We start from the raw sequence: 22,694 nt of genomic DNA, 5'->3' as shown, positions 1-22,694 counted from the left end.
CTGGGAATATGCAGATACTGCCGTAACCTTGAGTTGCGGTGGACAAATAGAGCCCTGTTGAGATTAACTGGCCGAAGAACCATGAAAAACATCAATTCAATCAAAGCACGTGGATTTATAATGTGTGACGTGCTGCGTTGCAGTCTGTTTTTTTTTTCATCTCTTGCTAGCATTTACATTTATTTACATTAATTTCCTTCCATACCAGCATGTCTACGTGAATGTGTATAATCTGTTGTGATAATTACTAGCAGAGAAACACCGTCCAACATACTGTATGTTCTCCAAGAAACGTGGAGGTAACATGTAAATTAAAACACATAAACAAACACTAAGCTTCCACGCTAATAAAAACACTGGCTTGAACAGACGCTTGACAGCTACTTCATAAAGATGTATTCACAAAACACCATCTATAAATACATTGAATAAAAAATATATCCTTTGTAAAATAAAAGTTTCAGTCAGTCAGGCGGCTGCCATCACTGTCATACATCTAAATGAGCTGATGAGCTGCTCTGCTCATCTTATGTGAGATTGACGACACTTCTGAATTTAGCTATCACCAGAGAGTGTGGAAGACGTGTGTGAAGCTAACAGCATTGTGCGAATGTACGGGTGTTTATGTTGTAGTATGTGTATGAGAGAAAGACTCCGGGGGAGTTCGGGGGTATGAAATACTGTTGTTGTTTACTAACTAGGGTGCACTTTCTCACTCAGAAACCTCCATGCTTTTTATCATAATTTAAGATTGATGTTCAAATGATTATTAATTAACTACATTAACAGTCAGAACACCTTTGAAACCACATAGAAACACCCTCACAATGACTTTCACAGGCAACACCACTTAAATTTTGTAGAGAAAATGTAAACATGTACAAGTCTAGTTATTATCAGTCATGAACAAAACTTTCCCTGAACTCATAATTGAGATATCATCAGTGGCCCATTACATTCATTCTCCTCACTGTCCCATATCTTCGCACCATTCAAATGCATTATGATGCCTGTGAGAAACTTGAATTGTGTGATTTTGGCTCATGTGATGGAAATAACTATTGGTTTGGAGTATTTTTTTTTCTTTAAAAAGAAATGTGCTGTCGCTAAACCGAATGTAAAAAAGGTTTGAAAATGTGACTATGACGGTCTTTCCTCTCTATGTTTAGTCAGAGCTTAAATATGGAATTTTATTTATGGAATACTAGGACTGTTAATAAACAGCAGTAATGAATTGCTATTAATCTAATAATAATTTATCAGTTTATATTTGAAAGTGTTGAATATTGCTGAAATTCGACTCTAAATATTTAATCAAAATATAAGATATGATACTATTCACACACACACATTTACATTACATTTACATTTAGTCATTTTGCAGACGCTTGAACAGACACACACACATATGCTTTTTACCCTCTCTCTCTCTTTAGTCAGATCTCAAGTATGGGATTTTATTTATGCAATATGTTAATACACTGCAATAATGAATTGCTATTAAACTCATACTATTTTTGTAGTTCATTTTGGAATTTGGAATGTGCTAAATTATATTTAATCAATACAAAACAATTATCTAATAACATAAAAACAAATACACCAATCATCACCAACCATCACACTACATTTAAATATGAATCTAGATCTCGTCTGTTTACTAGGTGATTGTTGGCTAAAGGTTTGCAGCTGTTTGATGTGTATGAGCGTGTCTATACAAGCAGCATCACAGTGCTCCGGAGTCCATTCATATTCCTAACCTCTATCACCATCATGCTCTGATATTTCTACACAACAGAATAAATGTCCAGCTGAGGCAGGGAGACTAGATGAAAGTGAATATAAAGACAGGGAAATCGTGCAGCAAGATATGTGAGCAGAATATAGTGAATGAGCCAAAAAAAGAGGGAGAATAGGAAAAAGAGAATGACATAAAAAGAGAGTTAGGGAGGGCCGGTAATGGAGGAGGATGTGTTTACTCAGTAATTCAAGTGAGAGACAGTGAGAGAGAAAGTGAGAGGGAGACAGAAATTGCTTGTTACTCTCCTGACTGGATTTGCCCACGGTTGTGAAGTCATGGAAATGTAATGCTGCCACAAAGGATAAATCCTCATCAGCGGGCTAAACTCAACAAGCAAACTTTCTCTCCAGAACACCACACAAAAGGCTCCTTCTCTCTCACTTTTCCTCCATCCTCTTACTAGCATGCTATCATTCCTTTCCTTTCTTCCTTACAAGGCTTTGCACTTTAGCCAAATATGGCCTAAAGGAATATCCCGGGTTCAATAAGAGTTAAGTTCTGTAGAAAAGTTTTGTGATATGCTGCCAATTACCTCAGAAAATAATTTTGGCTTGTCCCTCAGTTTGTCACAATGACAGTTATGCACTTATTTATTTATATTCCAGTTAACATTTATTGTATTTCAAGTAATTCTTTTTTTTTCTTCTTTTTTTTAAACTAAGTATAACCACTCTGAGTCATATTGGTTTGGAATGACATGTGAGTTAGTGAATGACTACAGATTTTTTTTTTTTTTGCACGAACTACCCCTTTGACTGTCGCTGTAAAATGTTCAGTCTGCGTTGAATGATAACATGACAGAAAACTGTTGACATGGAGAGATGATGATTCAAGGCTCTGTATTTATATAAATACACTACAAAATAGTGTAGAAACAATTTTCGCTCAGAAATTGCTAGTAAATTTATATAATTTTCCAAGAAATGGCAAGCACAACAATGATTTAAACTTGAAATGCTGAAGCAGAAAACCTGAAATGGTATTCTTCTTCGAAAATATATAGGATATATTTTCAAAGTAGGAAATAACTTCAGAAAATATTTTTTTTATTTTTTTTTTTACACTGTAGTATGTACGCAGTATGCTAGCCTTCCTCACTGTTGATTTTGGGTCTATTTTTACCCTGATAATTTTGGTATGCTCTTTCTAATGAGTGACTCACCGCCGAGGCTCTGACCCTGGGTTACTGTCTGACCCACTTACTCACCCTCCCAGGACTGATGCTCACAACAGTAACAGACAGCGTGATGACAGGAGGAGGGGAAGGGAAGATGACGGGGGGCTGATCACTGCCAGGGAAAACTCTGCACTGGCTGTGTGTCCTGCAGTGTGCCTACTCCATCACAGACAGCAAATCTCCTCCCACAGAGAGCAGAAAATGGCCTCCGTGGTAGGAGGGGACAGGGGCGTCATAAATCGCAGATATGCGTCGTGGCTGTCTTCAGCCCTTCGGGAACACGCACATCTGGCTGTGATGTAGCAGAGGTGATATGAGGAAGAGTAGGACGAATCGGACACGTATTGAAAATAATGGGAGAAACCATCAAATTTGATGTAGGATTTAGTTTGAAATCATTTTAACTCAGGAATTGCTAGTGAATTTTACAAATAGAAAACATTTAACTAAATGTGAAGTTTTGAAGTAGAAAGATTGTGCTAGTATTTTACATACTCCAATATTCCAGTAGTTATTTACAACTTTGCAATTTTTTTTTTTTTACAGTATAATAACCGTGCTGTTAAAAGGATATTTAGATTGCTGAGTGGCTAACTGCTGACCATTCTGAATGAATGAATAAGTAAATAAATAAAGTAAGCATTGCTGGTTATAAGCTTTTTGCTATAGATGCTGGATGCTTCGTAACTAGCTTAACTAACGAGTAGAGATGCACCAAATGTTCGGCAAGTGGAATTATTTGGCCGAAAATATAGCAAAATAAGTTCTATCGGTGTTCGGCTGAATAAGTGAAAAGACTGGATAAATTGTACTGAACAATGACGTGAAGCAATCAAATAGAGGTGCAGCAAACATGTTGGCAGTGTGCCAGCATTTAAAACTGTCTTCGATGAGAAGAGTAAGGGGTGGTTTTTGCTGCTTACTGTGTGATGATTGAAATGTGAACGTGAAATGGCCTTAAACAACTAGTAAATAAACTGCAGGATTTTATGTTTTCTAATACACACACAAATTGCATGTATTCAAACAGTGCAGCACGAGCTTGCGGCGCTATCTGCTTGTTAGCCAGGGTCAAAGTCCAAAACACGAGGAAAATCTATGCTGAAACAGTGTCACTCGTCAGTTGCTCAGTAACATTTTAATGCATTTTTACGAGTCATGTGACAATGCGATACGTGCGACAAACATCTTCCCAAATTCTTAATGAGAATCATTTATAAATCTGCTGTTGTCAACAAAAATAAGCATTGAGGTCTTCCTGCAGATTTCCACCAAAATAAAAGCTGAGAAAGGCAAGAACTCTGTCAACATTCATGAATAGTAGTATTGTTATTTTACTGTTATGTAAAAAAAAATGGTAACACTTTACAATATGGGTACATGAATAATCATGCACTAATGCCTAAATTAATACTCAATTCATCACATACTAATGATTATTAAAGGAGTTAATTATGAACTAACAAAGAGCTATCCTTATCTACGATTGGAGTCATATGGATTAATGCATGAATAACGGCAGCCTTAACTACATGTTAGTACATGTTTGATAGTTAATGCATTAATTAGCATGGTAACACTTTATTTTAGGGTCTCTTAACTAGTTGCTTATTAGCATGCATATTACTAGAATATTAGCCATTTATTAGTAGTAATTAAGCACATATTAATGCCTTATTCTACATGACCTCATTCTACATCCCTAATCCCACCCAATACCTAAATTTAACAACTACCTTACTAACTATTAATAAGCAATAAATTAGGAATTTATTGAGGGAAAAGTTGTAGTTAATAGTGAATAAGTGTTCCCTATTTTAAAGTGTTACCATTAACATTTATGGGTAAACTAAATCAGGCTCTTTAAGAAGGAATAAGAAATACTCTGACTTTGAAATTAATTTAAATAATTTAATACTATCAGAATTTGAGCATTTGACATCTTCAGGTTTGTCATAAACATTATTGGGTGGCAAAGGATTAGTTGATCCTCCTCATCGAGTGTACAAAATACTAAAAACACTAATGACTGATCTTGTCTGTTTTATGTTCTTCTCTTTCCCTTTAAACTCACCCTATTGTGACTTATACACGGATTAATAAAAAATAAAAACCCAAAACCCACAAAGAACATTTGTAGAACAATTCCTAAAGAAATGCTCAAACTGGAAAGAGTTCACTGTCCATCCAGTCACAGCCGTGATGATCCTGTACCTCCGCTCTCTGACTTCTTGAAAATCCACACAGCATCTCTTAGCTGGGCTGAATACTCACTGTGTTAGTACATGTGTGTTTGATAGAAAGTATAACATAAATCATGAGCTGAGTTCAGTAAGTAGTTAACAGTGAATTCATTATGATTGGGCCCTCTCAAGTAAAGTCATGTCAAAATCAACTTTAACAAGCCATTAGTTGATGTTAGTGGGTAGTTAATAATGAGTTGACACAATGACACATTAACAGATCATCAAATTACATACCATTTAACATGATGTAAGAGTGTCCTCCTTATTCATTTTCACCACCAATACAACACACAATGATTTTTAGTTATTTTGTTATCTATCTACATGATTTCACAATATTTCATAATTTCTATCATAATGAATTCACTGTTAACTACTTACTGAACTCAGCTCATGATTTATGTTATACTTTCTATCAAACACACATGTACTAACACAGTGAGTATTCAGCCCAGCTATGACATTCTGTGTGGATTTTCAAGAAGTCAGAGAGCGGAGGTACAGGATCATCACGGCTGTGACTGGATGGACAGTGAACTCTTTCCAGTTTGAGCATTTCTTTAGGAATTGTTCTACAAATGTTCTTTGTGGGTTTTGGGTTTTTATTTTTTATTAATCCGTGTATAAGTCACAATAGGGTGAGTTTAAAGGGAAAGAGAAGAACATAAAACAGACAAGATCAGTCATTAGTGTATTTAGTATTTTGTACACTCGATGAGGAGGATCAACTAATCCTTTGCCACCCAATAATGTTTATGACAAAGCTGAAGATGTCAAATGCTCAAATTATGATAGTATTAAATTGTTTAAATTAATTTCAAAGTCAGAGTATTTCTTATCCCTTCTTAAAGTGCCTGATTTAGTTTAGCCATAAATGCTAATTAATGCATTAACTATCAAACATGTACTAACATGTAGTTAAGGCTGCACTGTAAAAAAAAAAAAAAAACTTAAAATTTTTAAGGCAACCAGCTTCTGCAGATTTTTGAGTTTTCTCAACTTGTCGTTTTAAGTTTATTCAACAAAAATTGGAGAATCTCCCACAAAAATAAGTTGAGCAAACTCAAAAATCTGCTGAAGCTGGTAAAAAATAATAAAAAATAAAGTTCACTCAACTTTTCTTTCTTTTTTTTTTTTTTTTTACAGTGCGCCGTTATTCATGCATGAGTCCGTATGACTCCAGTCGTAGTTAAGGATAGCTCTTTGTTAGTTCCTAATTAGTTAAAGGGATAGTTCACCCAAAAATGAAAATTCTGTCATCATTTACTCACCCTCAAGTAGCTCCAAACCTGTATGAATGTTTTTGTTCTGCTGAACACAAAGGCAGATATTCTGAAGAATGTGGGAAACAGAGCAGTTCTGGGGCACCATTGACTTCCATAGTATTTTTTTTTCCCTACTATGGAAGTCAATGGTGCCCCAAAACAGCCTGGTTACAAACTTTCTTCAAAATATCTTCCTTTGTGTTCGGCAGAACAAAGAAATTCATACAGGTTTGGAACTACTTGAGGGTGAACAAATGATGACAGAATTTTCATTTTTGGGTGAATTATCCCTTTAACTCCTTTAATAATCATTAGTATGTGATGGATTTAGTATTAATTTAGGCATTAGTACATGATTATTCATGTACCCTTATTGTAAAGTGTTACCAATAAAATAAAGTAAGACAATAATAACGATAATAATAAAAAAAATAAAAAAAAACATCGGGGAAAAATGTGAAAAACTGTTCGTTATTCGGCCTTTGGCCCAATGTCCGGCTTCTGCCAAGAATTTTCATTTGGGTGCATCCCTACTAACGAGTCTTCATGGAAAACCGGGGTAATTTGAAAGATTTCTGTGAGAATCAGAGCCTTGTGAGCAAAATTTCTGTGCCTGTGAGAAAACAATGGTTTTTAATGGTATTTGAAATTTATTTGATGAAATTTTCTTTATGGAATATTAGATTAGAACTGTTAATAGATGATTAAATGCTATTAATGTCATACAATTTTAATTAATTAATTATTTTCATAGTGAAATTTGCTTATGTATTGTGTTGCACTACACAGATTTTGTCCAATTATATGTTGTGCAAAATACAGAACATCCTGCCCCCTGTCATTCCACCTGTAGCCAACTAACAAATCATTGTTCATAGATGTGGTGTAACTAAAGCCTACTGGCTATCTATGAAAACACATACATATGCCTCACACAAACCAGAAATATGTCAACAAAGGACAGAAAACTGCAGTCAACGAGTGACTTCAAAGGGACTGGCTGTAGCTGTTTCTCTCTTACAAAGAAGTCTCTCTCACACTCCCAACAGAGAAAGAGACCGAAAATGCAAAAAATACAGAAAGGACGATGTGCACATGCTAATATCTCATTTGGATAATGAGGCAGAAGCTTAGTGGGAGCTGAAAAGTGGAAGTCACTTCCTGTAGAGAGCAGAGCAGGCCTGACTTCACACTCCATCAGTCCAGCACACTCAAAACTCGCCCAGGTGCTTGCCCGCCGAGACTCACGGGACGCGGCAGCACTCGCCTGCGGCTGGGCGGCACAGACCCCCCGACACGCAGCTTTGAGCTTGCTCTTCAATCGCCTTGACAGCCACGTTGTCCTTGTGGTGAGAGTTTAATGATACACAAAATCCACATGTACGTCCTGCGGAGGGATGAATTATGCAGCAGGCAGCGTGTGGGAGCTCACAGTGTCATATCAGTCCGATTGAGACCGATTCCGCAATGACAAGCAAGACAAACAAATTTCACATCGCTGGAGGGATGTCACACCAAGCAAGACTTTAAAATGCCTCATCAGGGTGGTACTCAGAAAGAAGGAGAGGGAGTGAGAGGATGAATGAGAGGGATGGAGACAAGGAAACAAAAAATAAATAAATAAATAAGTGGAAGTGATAAGGAGTGAGGTTAAATTCAGGTAAGACTAAAACAAATAAGCTAATTTGAAATGAAAACTGATCATATTTGATTGCTTCATACACATCCCTGGTCTCATTGTGATCAAATGATATCTTATTTCACTCATTTTGAATATGATTAAATGCTTTACAGAAGTAAAATGAGTTGCATACACATTCACAAGAAAAAAAAATATATATATATATATTGAAAAGAGCGTAGTCGGGATTAGATTTAATTAATTGAGATTTGATTAAATCATGAAACGTAGGCTGATATAAAATCACAATTACGAAAAATAGTAGTGAGATAAAATTGTAATTAGGAGAAATTGCAGCTTTGAAAAATAAATATACATTTTGGAAGTCTGTCACAATGATGTTATAAAGTAACAATTATGCTATGTGAAGCTGCAATTATGATATATAAATTATGATATATAAAGTCGCAATTATGAGGAATAGTCCCACTTGTACGGTAAAAGTAAAATAATAAGAAAAAAAGGTAGAAATATGAAAAATAAAGCCACAACTGTGAGATACAAAATTGCAACGATAAATAAAGTCGCACCTGCAAGATATAAAGCTGGAACTTTAAGATATTTCTGAAAAAAACAATTATGAAAAAGAAAGCTGTGATATGCGAGATATAAAGTTTAAATTTTAATTATGAGATAAATTCGTACTGTAGTTATGAGATAAAATTGCAGTTAGGAGAAATAAAGTTGTTACAATTATGGGATACAGACACCATCATGAGTAATAAAGTAACAATTATGAATCAGACATTCTTAAATATAAAGTCACAATTATGAGAAACAGTCCTATTTGTGAGAGAAAATTGCAATTTGGAGAAAAAAATAGGAAAAAGCTGTCAAAATTATGAGATAAAAACAACTATGAGAAACAAAGTTGCATTTGTGAGATATAAATTTGCCATTTTAAACTATTAATTACCAATTCATGATAAAGATTTATTTTTACTCTGAGGTAGAAATAAGCATTTATTAGGAACATAAATAGGGTCAAGTTGTGACAACCGACGTGTGCAAAGTCTGTCCCTCCCATCGTTCTCCTTAAGGGCCACAAGAACAGCAGGAATCATAATTCCTCATATGTGTGACCAGCTCTACACTCGCTGGGATTTGTATAATTGGAGTTTTGTATGGCGAATCAGCCCTTTGCTCCGAATAGCAGCGTGAACAAATTTCAAATGAAGCCTGTGTGATGTGAGCGGAGGCTATCAATATATTAAAAGCCCTGACGTTTTCATGCAAATGAAATGCCTCTCAAATGACTTCTTATCAATTCATATCCCAAGCTATCTCTCGCCTTTTCTTTGTGTCGTGTTTCACTTTTTTTTAGTGCCGTTGTGCTGTCCGCCGCTCTCTTCCTTTTCATCCTTCACATTTTGCTCCCTTGTCAAGCCTGGGAGGACAGAACATGTGACAGGAGCGAAAGAAGAGCAGGGAGACGCCAGGCCTTGACTCAGCCACTTATATAAAAGCCAGTAAACACCCTCCGTCACCTCATCCCAACATTCACCCTCATGCCTCAAGGGCTCGCTTACGTTTCCATTTTATTCAATGGTCTCAAACGAATTCCCAATATTGGGTCCACTCAAGCATTTCTTCCAGCAACAAGTATTCCTTTATTTATTTATACTTCGTTTGGTGTGGCTATGTTTTATTAATCTAATTTTCACCTTGTGGTGGCCATTTTTCTAACTTCCCTCTGCCTTTTTTTTCTCTCCTTCTGGTTCTTCCTCTCATTTTGAACTTCATTTTCTGGCCGTGGTGTGAGGGATTGCTTGTTCAGGCAAGCGTGAACAGTTGTCAGCGGCGTGTAGCGGCACTAAGCTAAGCGGTCTTGGCTTCTTAAACGGAGGGGAGCTAAGTCACCTATGCCACATTAACCCGTGTTGTGCAACACGTCTACAAACAGGTGACATCATGGGCCTTCCTGACCCGGATGAGAGATAAGAGTGTCACTAAGTCATTTTATAAAAGCAAGCGCACACAGAAATGAAAACTAGTGCCCTGTGATTTCTGCAATGCTGAAAACAGGGATGGAATCTCACAGTCCAGTCATAAAAAAATGGAATTCACAGTATAACGTAGAATATCATGGATTTTGTGTCTGTGAATATTAAAGCACAACATAGCTGCTCTTTCCACATATTCAAGCACACATTATGCTCTATGCGTTTTGAGTGTCTTCCGTCTCAAAATAGTAAGACATGAACTTCATCTCCAGAGCTGCTCTGAGAGTCACTTCACCGGGATTTCACCATTTCATTTGATAAACCTATAGTCAGATATAAGTACAGAAGCAAAAATGTTTTCAAAACACCCCGTCAAAATAAAAGTTCAGTGTAATTTGACAAAATTGTGACAGAAATACATTATCATTGTACAGCAGAACATACTTCTCAATGTAATAATATTAATAATATTAATAATAGTGCTGTCAAACGATTAATCCAAAATACAAGTGTTTGTTTACATAATATATGTGTGTGTACTGTGTATATTTATTATGTATATATAATTACAAACACATGTGTCACGAATTCGGTTCGTGGACTTTCATCCGTTTGCCACCAGATGTCGCCTTCTGGTTATATTGACTCTCACACCACACAGACTATTACACATCACCCTGAACTACATTTCCCATCATCTATTGCACTGATTACACGCACGTGGCTGTAGCCAATCACACACTCTACATAAGCCATGGACTTCTTCTTTCTCACTGCCAAGTATTGTAAGCACATATCGCTACCCTAGCTGATTTACAGAGCCTGCTCAAGTTTTCTTAGTTCAGTCTAGTCATAGTTCTGCCTACGTTTTCCTAGTCTAGTCATAGTCTTGTCTTGCCTGTTTTTCCTGTGTTCTGATTCTTGCCCGTGTATCTTGGATTAACCCTTTGCCTTGCTGTTTCGGATTATGTTTGCACCTTGCCTGGAGTATTGCTCGTGTTATCGGATTACCTCTCTTGACCCATGCTTGTTTCCGACCATGATCATGAATAAAACTCTGCAGATGGAACGTCTCATGCTCTGATAATTCAACATGCACGTATATGTTTAAGAAAAATATGTAATGTTTACATATTAAATATATTTATATATGATATAAATTATATGAATATAAATATATACATGTAAATATTTTCAAAATGCATGTGTATGACAGTACACACACATACTTTATGTAAACAAAAAACTTTTATTTTGGATTGACAGCACTAATTAATAATAATAAAAGAATAATTATTTATTATTACATTGTTAGATTTTTTTCAACTCAATTGATTAGATGTTTTTTGATTATTCAAAATTAAACCATTACAATGGAACCCAGAAAAATAAAATCAGAACACTGAACTGAACTGAATTTTGAACTGAAAAAATAAAATTTTTGCTAAACTTTTAATAAATCATCATTAAATTCTATGCGCTTCATTGTTTCAATTAATTAGACATGCTTTTTGAGTAAAAAAAAAAAAAAAAACAACATTAAAAATAAATGGTTTTCTCACATCTGAGAACAGACAAGGTCAAAACAGACATATCACTGTTTATTGAGTAGTTCTGAGGGTGAGATAAGCAAAAGAGACAGAGGAAAAGACAGAAAGAATGAAAGAGAGAAAGCAGATGGAAAGAACCACACACTTGCCCTCTTCTCTTTCTCAGGCGCGATAATTAGATAATTACGGGAGCATCTTACACCACTCATTCTTACTCACTGTTCACATACATATGAGACTAGCGGTCTTCAACACTTCCCACACAAAAACCCAACACACAGTTTGAAAAGACTAAAGTAGTCACCACATAAATCTCCTCCTTCATTTCTTTAATTACAGATCCCCACGGTTCTTCTGATTAAGGAATCTCTTGAAGGCTAACCGCTTCCTCAAACATTTTAGACCTCAAGTAATTTCATTAGACAAAGCTGAAGGAAATGCATGTCGTAGGAAATATACAAATAGTAACAGTAATGCAAATGTGATCCAATTAACAGATTAAATTGTTACATTTTTTGCTCATGTCAACCATTTTCCAAAGGAAAAGATGAAAAATTAGGCAATTTATAGAAGGTAGAATTATCTGAGTATGTTTTTGAAATTGACTTTATTATTATTTTGCTGATATTCAGGTAAGTTACTTTGCATGTATATATGTATGCATGTATGTATTTATTAAATAAATATACAAATTCAGGGGCAAGTTGTCACCAATGAAATGTACTAACTACAATATCTCATGGCCAAAACAAAGGTTTAATATTTTCATGTGTTACCTTTAACTGCTTTTTCATCACTCAAAACAAGCGTTTCATATTTTTGTATTTTTACACTATTTACACTAACATTTCATTATTTATTTGTGTGTTACATTTAATTAATTAATTTATCAGTGTATTTATTTATTTACTTATTTATCTATCTAGCTAAATGGCCTGTTACCCCATATCCAAAGCAGATGATGTGAAAAATCAATATAAGTTTTTGCAGATGGTTTTGTTTCGATTTAGTCTATTGTAAAATCTCAAAATCCTTTGCCTTATAACTGTACATTAAATCTAAAATATCTTATTGACTGGCTGTGATTGTCTCACGTTCCACACACTCAGTGTGAACAGACAAATTGCTTGTCAATGAAAACTTGGTTAAGACATGCTGTAATAGGCTATTTAAATGCCGTTCACAAAAGGTCAACATGTTCAATGAACTGTATCTTTTTTCCTGAGCAGTAATGCTGGAAATGTTCAATAGCATAATACCCTTCAACGTTTGTGTCTACATTCAACACTAAACCTATAAACCTACACAGTGTAAAAAGAACAATAATTACCCTACTGATAGCTTACAGATTCTGTTTTTTATTTTTTTATTTATTTATTTTTTTTATCCTGATTGTGACATTAGGGAAACCGCTAGCACAGTTAGGTGGCCTGAAAATGAACCTAGCGTAAAATTGTTTAACACTCCTCATGCATTCAACTTCAGCTATAAAACATTCACTCCACTTATCTTCAAATCTCCAGAGAGAAAGCAAGCGAGAGATAGTCAGCATGAGAGATAAGATGAAAGATTCAGTTCTGAAGAGCTTTGTCAAAGCACTACTGTTAATCTACAGCGCATGAGACAAGCGATCAAACAACTTGACAAATTATGGCTCCTCTGAGCTTTTTAAAAGTGTATCGTCCACTGACGCAGATTTTTAATCAAGATGCACTGGGGTGGGTCAGGGTACTTGAGATTGAACCCAGTATATCTAGTGGAATCTACTACACCAGGGCTGTGGATTTCCATTCAATTGTATGCAACGTAACTGTGTTTGACGAGGTGAATTTCAATGGAGCCAGATGTTTATTACTCCATGTCTGGGCACCGAATGCGGTCGTTCCATGCATGCAGAGCACAGGTCATATGGAATGCATTAGCGGCCACAGGGTTTGGGTAAATTTCCACCAGTACGAAAGACGGCTACTGCACAGTCACTTGTTTTCGTGTGTTTTTATTTGGAGGACAACTCATTTTGCATTCTGTCCTGCATGAATGTTAAGTATAATCCAGTCAGAAGCAGAGCAAAGAAAATCTGCCTGGCCTCAGCAAGGCCTGTCCATAGCTGTTCAGAAGAAGGGAGATTGCGTTTGAAGTTTATGAAGCATCAGCACACGCTTTAACTGAGCCTTCCAGTGCTAATGCCAATTCAATCCAGCGCAGAGAGAGAGAGAGAGAGAGAGACTGTTAGAAAGCACTCTTCATTTTAACACAGATTTAGTCATAGTTTTTGTCTTTTTGTTGAAAATAATTTTTGGTAACACTTTAGAATAGGGAACACTTATTGACTATTAACTACGACTTTTCCCTCGATAAACTCCTAATTTGCTGCTTATTAATAGTTAGCAAGGTAGTTGCTAAATTTAGGTACTGGTAGGATTAGGGATGTAGAATAAGGTCATGTAGAATAAGGCATTAATATGTGCTTAATTACTACTAATAAATGGCTAATATTCTAGTAATATGCATGCTAATAAGCAACTAGTTAAGAAACCCTAAAATAAAGTGTTACTGAATTCTTAAATTTAGTCAATACTTCGTTATGTTGTATTTATTAATTATAGTTAATTTCACTCTGACATGGTATATTATTACATTAAACAAAACAAACAATTTAGTTAAATGATGCAAATGTGTTTCTTAAAAAAAAGTGCTTTAAAACACATTTTATTTGTCTAGCAAAAATACAGTAAAAATCATATTATAAAATGTTACAATTTTAATGAACAGTTTTCTATTGTAATTCATTTTAATTAGTGCTGGGAAAAGATTAATCAATAATTAATACTTTTTTGTTTATTTAATATATGTGTGGTCTGTATATATAAAGACTCACACATACTGTGTATATATTTTGAAAATATTTACGTGTATTTACATGTATATATTTATATTCATATTATATATAAATATATTTAATATATAAACATAACATATTTTTCTTAAATATATACATGCATGTGTGTGTATTTATATATACATAATAAATATACACAGTACACACACATATATTATGTACACAAAATCTTTTATTTTGGATGCGATTAATCATTGCCCATCACTAATTTTAATACCTTTTAATCTAATTTATATGTAATTTCAGCAGCCACGACTTAATGCCACATGATTTGGTGCTCAAGAAACATTTCTTAATACTATCAGTTTTTTTTTTTTTTGATACACATATATATATATATATATATATATATATATATATATATATATAAATATATATGTATATATCAGCATTGTTTGCCTTTATTGTGATAGGACAGATCAGAGCTTACAGGAAGCAAAGTGTAAGAGAGAGAGGGGGGCGGGATCGGGAAAGGTACTCGAGTTGGGATTCAAACTCGGAACACCTGTAGCACAACGGCACTGTATGTCGATGCACTGCTCACAAGACTATCGACGTTGATTCAGTATTATGTTTTATGTGTTACTAAATAATTTAAATACATTCTTAATATATTTTTTCAGTTTAACATCATTTTATTGTCATTACATTGCATCTTTCATCTCATCTTTATTAATGTTGCCAAAAACAACAAAAAAGAAACAGCATCACAGAACATTTCTGACACAATTTTGCTGACTGGATTAACACTGGTAGAAAGAGAGAAAAATGCAAAAGAAACAGAAAGCAAGAATGAGAAAGAGAGCACAGCTGTTGAAGTCGAGATTTTCTCTCTTTGAGATCTCCACAGTTTCATCTTCACAATGTTATCATCTCTTCCACACAGTCTCGCAGCTGTTGCAAGCTCCTGCAAAGGCATGCCAGCCTCGCCACGTGCTTCACACACAAAACTCTCCTTCTCCCAGGTGCAGCCGGGCAAACAATGGACAACTGCTTACGCAGTTCACAAGAAAGAAGCAGCAGAGACGTGTTGCTCGGCGTAAGCTGCGTCCCTCTGGCACAAACGCCGTCTTTGCCTTTGCTTGACGTTGCCGATACTGGAGGAGCCGGTCACGTGGAGGCTTCAGTTCTCACACGGACTCTTTCGGGAACGTTGTGTGTGGAACTAAATGAGCGTAGAACACTGGTTTACAGTGTTTGAGTGGGCTGCTTTTGCCAGAGGTATCACTTCCACTCTTGCTACAGTGTGAGAATGAGGCTGTAATAGCCCATATGTGCTCTTCCGTGGAGAGGTTTCCCTCTAGCCATGATAAGAACAGATGGAAAAGTCTTATAAGCATCTCATTTGGCCATGCAGGCCGCGGTACAAAACTGCAGGGACTGTAGAGCTGCGGCGGTGAAAATTTAGAGACAGTCAAGGAGGTTTTGCATTGTATCCTGGACTGACTGGCGATTAGATTATGCCATTGTACTTTAAAGTCAACATGAGCTGTTTGCAACCCATTTTACTTCTGTCTAGACAGACATTCAGTAATAAAAATTAGTAGGGCAGACCTTGATTTTATCCATCAGGCATTGATTGAAGTAGCTGTTATATACCAGAATGGAACCAGATGGTTGGAGGATCGAAAAGTAAAGAGAGATTCGAGAGTCCATTTTGATTTCATGTTAATTAATTAAGAAATGCATTAAAAGTTTTGCCCAAAAGTTATGTTTAAATATGCAAGTTAATCATTATCTCATTATATATGCACTAATTTGCATATATTCCCGAACAACAATCTGAACATTGGATAAAGCCAGGTTTAAAATACTTGTTTTATTTTGTTGACATATTAGAGTCTCTTTATCACTCCAAAAATCTGAAAATACTGAAAACCTGAAGAAAAAAAAAAAATAAATCTGTAAAGTTTTGTGTATGCTATTGTTGTTGTGAATGAGGAAAAAAAAACTAATTCTGAGAAAACAGCCTTTAAAACATTTATCTTATTTGAAATCTACAGTCAGATATAAATGAAGAGCAGTAAAAATAAAATAAAATAATAAACTAAAATAAAATAAATATTAAAAAAAAACATATATATATAAAAATAAATTAAAACTTTTTTTTTTCTTTTCACTAGTCTGAAACAAAACATTACCAGTCTTGACCAGTTCATGAAAAAAACTATGTTTTTGCTTGTAGTGTTTTGCCTTAAAGTCGTTTGCAAGCCATTTTACTTAACAAGATATATTTATCAAAAAAGGGCAGGACTTGATTTTCACCATCAGGCATTGATTGGAGTAGCAGTTGCACACCAGAATGGAACCAGATGGTTGTAGGATTGAAAAGTAAGAAAGATTTGAGATGTCAGCCAATAAGAAAATTAGTTATTATTGCATTTAGATAAACAATTACAAACATTTTTGGAAGTAGAATGAGACCAAGAATGTGCATTAAGAAAGCAAATATAGGGTCCATTTTGATTTAATGTTGACTTTAAAACAAAGGATTCTGCAGTGACTACAGTCCTCAATGCATTGTGCGTAGGCCGAACATCTCAGTCACGGTTATTAATGAAATACTCACAGGAATGTGAATGAGATTAATATGAAGTCGTAAAGGGAGAACAGCTGCTGCCATGGAAGTTGTGACTACAAATAAAACTATAATGAACTCATAAAAAAGGCATGATGAAATTGAAAGATTCAACACTGCAGATGAGCACAGCGTATAGAATATTTAAAGACGCAGTGTGTTATTTCTGCACTACTGGTGGCACCAGACAGAATTACAAAACTAATGACTATTTCCCAAACATGTCGTTCATTGTTCAGTCAACCAGGTAGCCTCAAACTCACGTCACTGCTTCAGCCAGAAGTTGACATGTTGAACACCACAGTGTTTACACTGCCTGCAAACAATTACCTACAACTGTCTTGCACAAAAAATGAAACATTTTACACATATGAAATACATCACACCAACAATCCATCTTCATAAGTATCATTTTGATACTTCGATATCTGTGAGCTCTTCCACAAACAGAGAGGGAGAGAGACAGAGGTTCAACGACCTCCGGATGGAATGATCCATCAAAGGATAGACATTGTCGTAGAGGAGGGATCTATCATCAAATGGGCACATGCAATGCGGAAACAATCCCCAGGCATTGCCAAACAGAGGTCGGTAAGAACAAATAAGGCTTTCAGTGCATGTTCTGCTGGTGACCTTTGGACGGCGAGAAGGAGAGAGGAGACGAGCAACTTTATGAAAATTACGTTTTCTGAAGAGAAACGTCCTTCTGTACAGAAATGAGGGGATGTGAACCCATATGGAAATGTTTCACAAATGGGATGTACTTAAAGAGAAAATGGATGCTTTTGATAAAGTTTCCTGCTTCCCATATGGTTTTTTTCCCTAAGAAAATTACTATATTACTCTCACAAGCATGTTCAGAAGAGATCCCATTCCATAAAATAGCAGATATCTCAAATGAACTGAAACTTCAAACTTAATTAAAAATCTTTAGCTTTATATAATCTTTATATCTTTAAATATTTGTATCTTAGTTACCTGTACACTATTGACATTCATTTTATACTTCTATTCTCTTAACCATGTAAAGCCTGATTTTCCCCCCCAAATGAAATCGTTTTATTGAATTAGACTAACCTAACCTAGACTAAACTAAACTAAACTAAACTAAACTAAACTAAACTAAACTAAACTAAACTAACATTTGCATATGCGTTTCTGTAGTTTTCATCATTGGGGAACAATATATACTGTATATTGTGAACAATGCAATACAATGATAATGTTATGGATAAAAAAGTAAACCTAAGTTGCCTGAGTCCAGTAAGTGTTCATCTTGAAATATTACTAACAATATAAAAGCGTTTACTTTTAAAAATAAGGAAAGATTTTACGGCAAAAAGGACACGTGTACCACCACCTGAAGGGGGCGTTTTTATAATTATACTAAAAGATATTTACTTACTCAAACGAGACAAAAGGAGACTTGTGTGTAATATAATAGATAAACTATAAAATGTACCACTGCAAAGTACCAAAGTTCTGTAAACTCACATCTTGACCTATTGCTGAACTCTCACCATTTCCTGCACTGCCGTTTTGAAAACGATCAACAGCATCTCTTCCAAAGCAGACGTGCTCTATACATATCAGCGGCGGAAATTTTCCGCCTGCAGAATATTTTCCTTCACCACTCCTCATTCAATATCAGCCATTCAGACTTCCATTAATGCATTGCCTGTGCCTGCGGAGCGTATCATCAAAACCTGCCACGGAATGAGATGACATCACCGCATCCGCAACACATCACCAGAAACTCCAGCTGAGACGCGGCGGGACAACGAAGGTCTGAAAGTTTACACGCAAACACACCCACGCACACAAATAAATGCAATGACGGAGAAAAGCCAAGCCGTCGACTCCAGCATGCAAAGCTATGCATGTTAGAAGCTCCCCGTTGAAGCAAAGAGATAGGCGTACGAGCTATTATCAGAACAAAACTGCAGAAGCTTCTGCTCTCTTCAAATATCGGATCAATTTTGAGGTTCTGCTCGGCAATCTAGAGCAGCATCACCTCCTTTCATTATCGTCTTTTGTTCTTAATGTATTGTAAAGCTTGAAGAGTGAACTACAGGTGTTTGATATGCCAATTAGAGTGAAGGCAGAGGAACGGCTCCAGTTTTGCTCTGTTTTCATTTGCAGTTCTTGTTTTCACCCAAGTAAAGGCGGAGAAGACGGAGAAGATGTGGGAGGCGAAAGTAGCTTGGAGAAATGTGAGTTTGTTGCAAAGTGCCTGTGATCAATACTAAAGAGGCAACAAAACTGTGATGTTATTTTGGGGAGAAAATGACAGAGTGCTTTATTCTGTATCTCAGCATCTGTCTGTGTGTGAGTGAATATTGTGGCTGCTGGCAGCATAGCCTGATGTGTGATGTGACTGTGAGAAATTAAAGAAAAGGAAATGACAGCAATATCTTCTTCACTGTCAGGTCGTGCATGTGCTGGCTTCAACATGCACAAAAAGTATTTTGACACTAAAGCCACACGTCAAATGTTTGAATGCCATTTGCCTTAGATAATAAACTAACAAATCAAATAGCAAATATTTTAAAAACTACACTTTTTTAACCACTGGATTAAAAATTCATTAAAAATAACTTTCTGATTGTCAATCAACTGTGGATTAAGAGACAGGTGAATGCATTTTTATTTAGACGGCGAAAGGAAAATCACATCTGAATTATATCAATCTTATATAGTGAAGAAAATGAATTAAATGTAATCCAATTTTATTTTATTGCATTATTTTTTATTTTGAAATGTACTGTAATTTATTTTGCCCTGGTTGTAATAATAATAATAAGAAGAAGAATGAATATACTTTATAGAGAATATACCTTTATAAAAAATTTATGAATATACCTTTCTGGAGAAAAACAAGAGAGCAAATAACTAACAAAAAAAGTTTGTTCGTATATTGATTTATTACTTTTTAATTTATTTATTCTTAAGTGATCATCAGTGCTCCATTGCATCAAAAAGTTCTTCAAGTGTTCAAATACTTTTTGTAGCCACTGTATCTGTGTGTTTTATCAAGAGTGTTCAACGAGATAGTAAATGAGCTTGTAAAATAAAGAATTCTTAATGTACTGCTTTTTACTGTTCAACTCCTACAAAACTCACATTTCTGGAGCTACAGTCGCCTGGGCCCAGATTAAAGCTTTCCCAGCACCAACACGCACACTTGATAACTCAGATAAGCATCCGTAACTTACCCGTCACGTTGACCTCTACCAGTCCAGAGCGTGTGCCGATGCTATTGGTGGCATCGCAGACGTACGTCCCTCCGAACTCATAGGTCACCGGGCCTTTGAAGAACAGGGTGTTGTTCTTGATTTCAATGTTGTTGGGAAGCGATCCATTCAACCTGAGAAAAACAGACAGATAATATTTGTTAGCTGACCCGTATGGAAACAGAGTTGGCTGGGAAACAACACCAACTCACATTGGGTAAGTCTGGGATGGTAGGGCAATATCAGTAGATCAACTGTTACTATGAGGACAGATTCAATCTTCTTTGTTAAAACAAACATACCAAGCATACCAAGAACTGCACATCTCAAACTTGCAGACGTGAAGGGTGGTATTACAAGACGAGTGAACGAGCCCTTACAGGCCTGAATGTTGCCCCAGGAAAGAGGTTGAATTGAAATGGTGAAAACAAACAAAGACAAAAAGCAGAGATGTCACATGTGGAAAAAAATGTGTTGTTTTGCTGCCACTCTTTCCGTTCTGGGCTGTTGCACCTGACGCTGGATCCCGCGTGGCCAAGACAAACCGATCAAGAAAAATATGGAGTCTGACTTACAATATGGCTACCCTTAAGACTTCAACTGTAGTCTCCTAATTCTGGACTCTTTATGGTTCAACTGTCCTGGGGGTCTAGACCTGCCCCGTTCTTCTTCTAAAGCTCAACAGAGGTCACAATCTCTGGCAGATGTTTTTGTGGCAGATGTTCTCTTTGCCTCTTATCAGAGATCAGTATAACGATGCCTCCCCAGGCACCAGACGCCTTCAAATCATCTTGCTCCCACTTAAGTTTCTTCCTTCCATCTCAATGACACCCAATGTCTTTCAGGGTCTGGTTGACTGGTGGTTTCCTTTATAAGTACCTTTCAAACCTTCTAACGGTAGTGTTCTCAAAGCAAGAGATACAAAACAATCGATCTACTAGTACAATAAGGCATCCAAACAATGAAACGGACCATTTATTCAGGTCAACAAAAGGGTGAGAGTAGAAAGCATGGCAGAAATTAGGTCAAGTCTCAGTCAGAACAGACCACGCACAAACATTGTGTACTATAAGATGAATTATAAAAAAGCACAGTTCTGATAGTATTTGGGTGAGCCTCATCTGAAGTTGTTCATATTTTACACAACTGTGAATGCACATTAACTGAATTCTGTATTAATGTAGCATAAACATTGCTATTACCAAATTTATAATATTCAGACTTACCAAATTTGACCAAATGTTATATTCAGATTTCCAAACTTGATTGTTTGATTGCACCTTTATACTTTCTGTTTTAATATCCCCATAGTAAATACTGACAATGTTTTAAAATGTCTGCAAATATATCATAAAATTAAATCATTATTTTAAGGATGTCCGAACATATGAACAACCCTGTGTAATAATTAAAATGTAACTTTCTAATTCTTAAAAGTAAACACAGTATGATGTTATGCTAATGAACTATAGTATATTTGGTTGATGAATCGTTAGTTGTGATTATTAGTATTAACACATGGAATTATTATACATTGGTGTCTTTTATCACTATGCTGTTATCAGTGTTCCATAAAAGCAAAGCCACTTAACCACTACAGTGATTTTACCATGGTTAAAGATATGATGCAAAGCAATGACTACTAAAAGTTCAATTACAAAATGTATAACCCTCACTAACACACACCACTACGTCTATTCTCAGACAATTTCATGCAAAACAACTCCTAGCTTGGGTTGTATTGTTTTTCAAATGTTTTTTTGTCTTTAAGCAGAAGTCATCTGTTTTGTAAACTGTTGTAATATTCATAACCCAGTTGAGGACAAGGCCTGTGAGAAAGATTTCAGCCGAAAAATGCAGAAGGTATAATGCGTTTCCCTAAATGCTGACTGCTGCAAAGCAATCTGATAAGATCCAGCAGACGGAAGACGGGAGGACAGATAGATAAGGAAATATGTCACAATGAGCTGTCTGAAGATAAACTCTGAGTGTGAGTGTTTATGACTGTTCTGCTCGCTTTATGATATATTTATGGTAAGAATCTCTCGGGCATATTTTGATAGCTGGGAAATTAACGCAAATCTGAAACTGAAAGCGTGCGTAGGTGTGTTAGAGAGAATGTGTGTGAGTAGTCCCATCATATTTCAAAGTGAAATCTGAAATAGAAATTGTATTTCGTATAGTCATGCTTAGCCAGACTTTTGAGCATAAAGCCTGGCCCAAGAATCACCCACTTAGGAAAAGACGGTCTGGAAGACGTGTAAAGCGATCAGTCGCGGTTCACAGTTTCATTACAGGAAAGGTCATCTTAAATAGTTGCA

General features: G+C 35.8%; 1 protein-coding gene across 1 annotated transcript in view; it reads right to left on the bottom strand.

Annotated features, from left to right (window-relative positions):
• Nucleotides 1-22,694, bottom strand: part of nectin1b (nectin cell adhesion molecule 1b) — a 104,764-nt gene that overhangs the window by 10,173 nt on the left and 71,897 nt on the right. Inside the window, exon 5 of the mRNA XM_058750672.1 lies at nucleotides 20,356-20,507. Within this exon, the coding sequence (XP_058606655.1) occupies nucleotides 20,356-20,507 (152 nt within the window). The remainder of the gene's footprint in view (nucleotides 1-20,355; nucleotides 20,508-22,694) is intronic.

The sequence above is a fragment of the Onychostoma macrolepis genome, chromosome 18 (genome assembly GCF_012432095.1).
Source record: "Onychostoma macrolepis isolate SWU-2019 chromosome 18, ASM1243209v1, whole genome shotgun sequence".
NCBI classification, from domain to species: Eukaryota; Metazoa; Chordata; class Actinopteri; order Cypriniformes; family Cyprinidae; genus Onychostoma; species Onychostoma macrolepis.
This window is presented reverse-complemented; position numbering and strand designations above follow the sequence as displayed.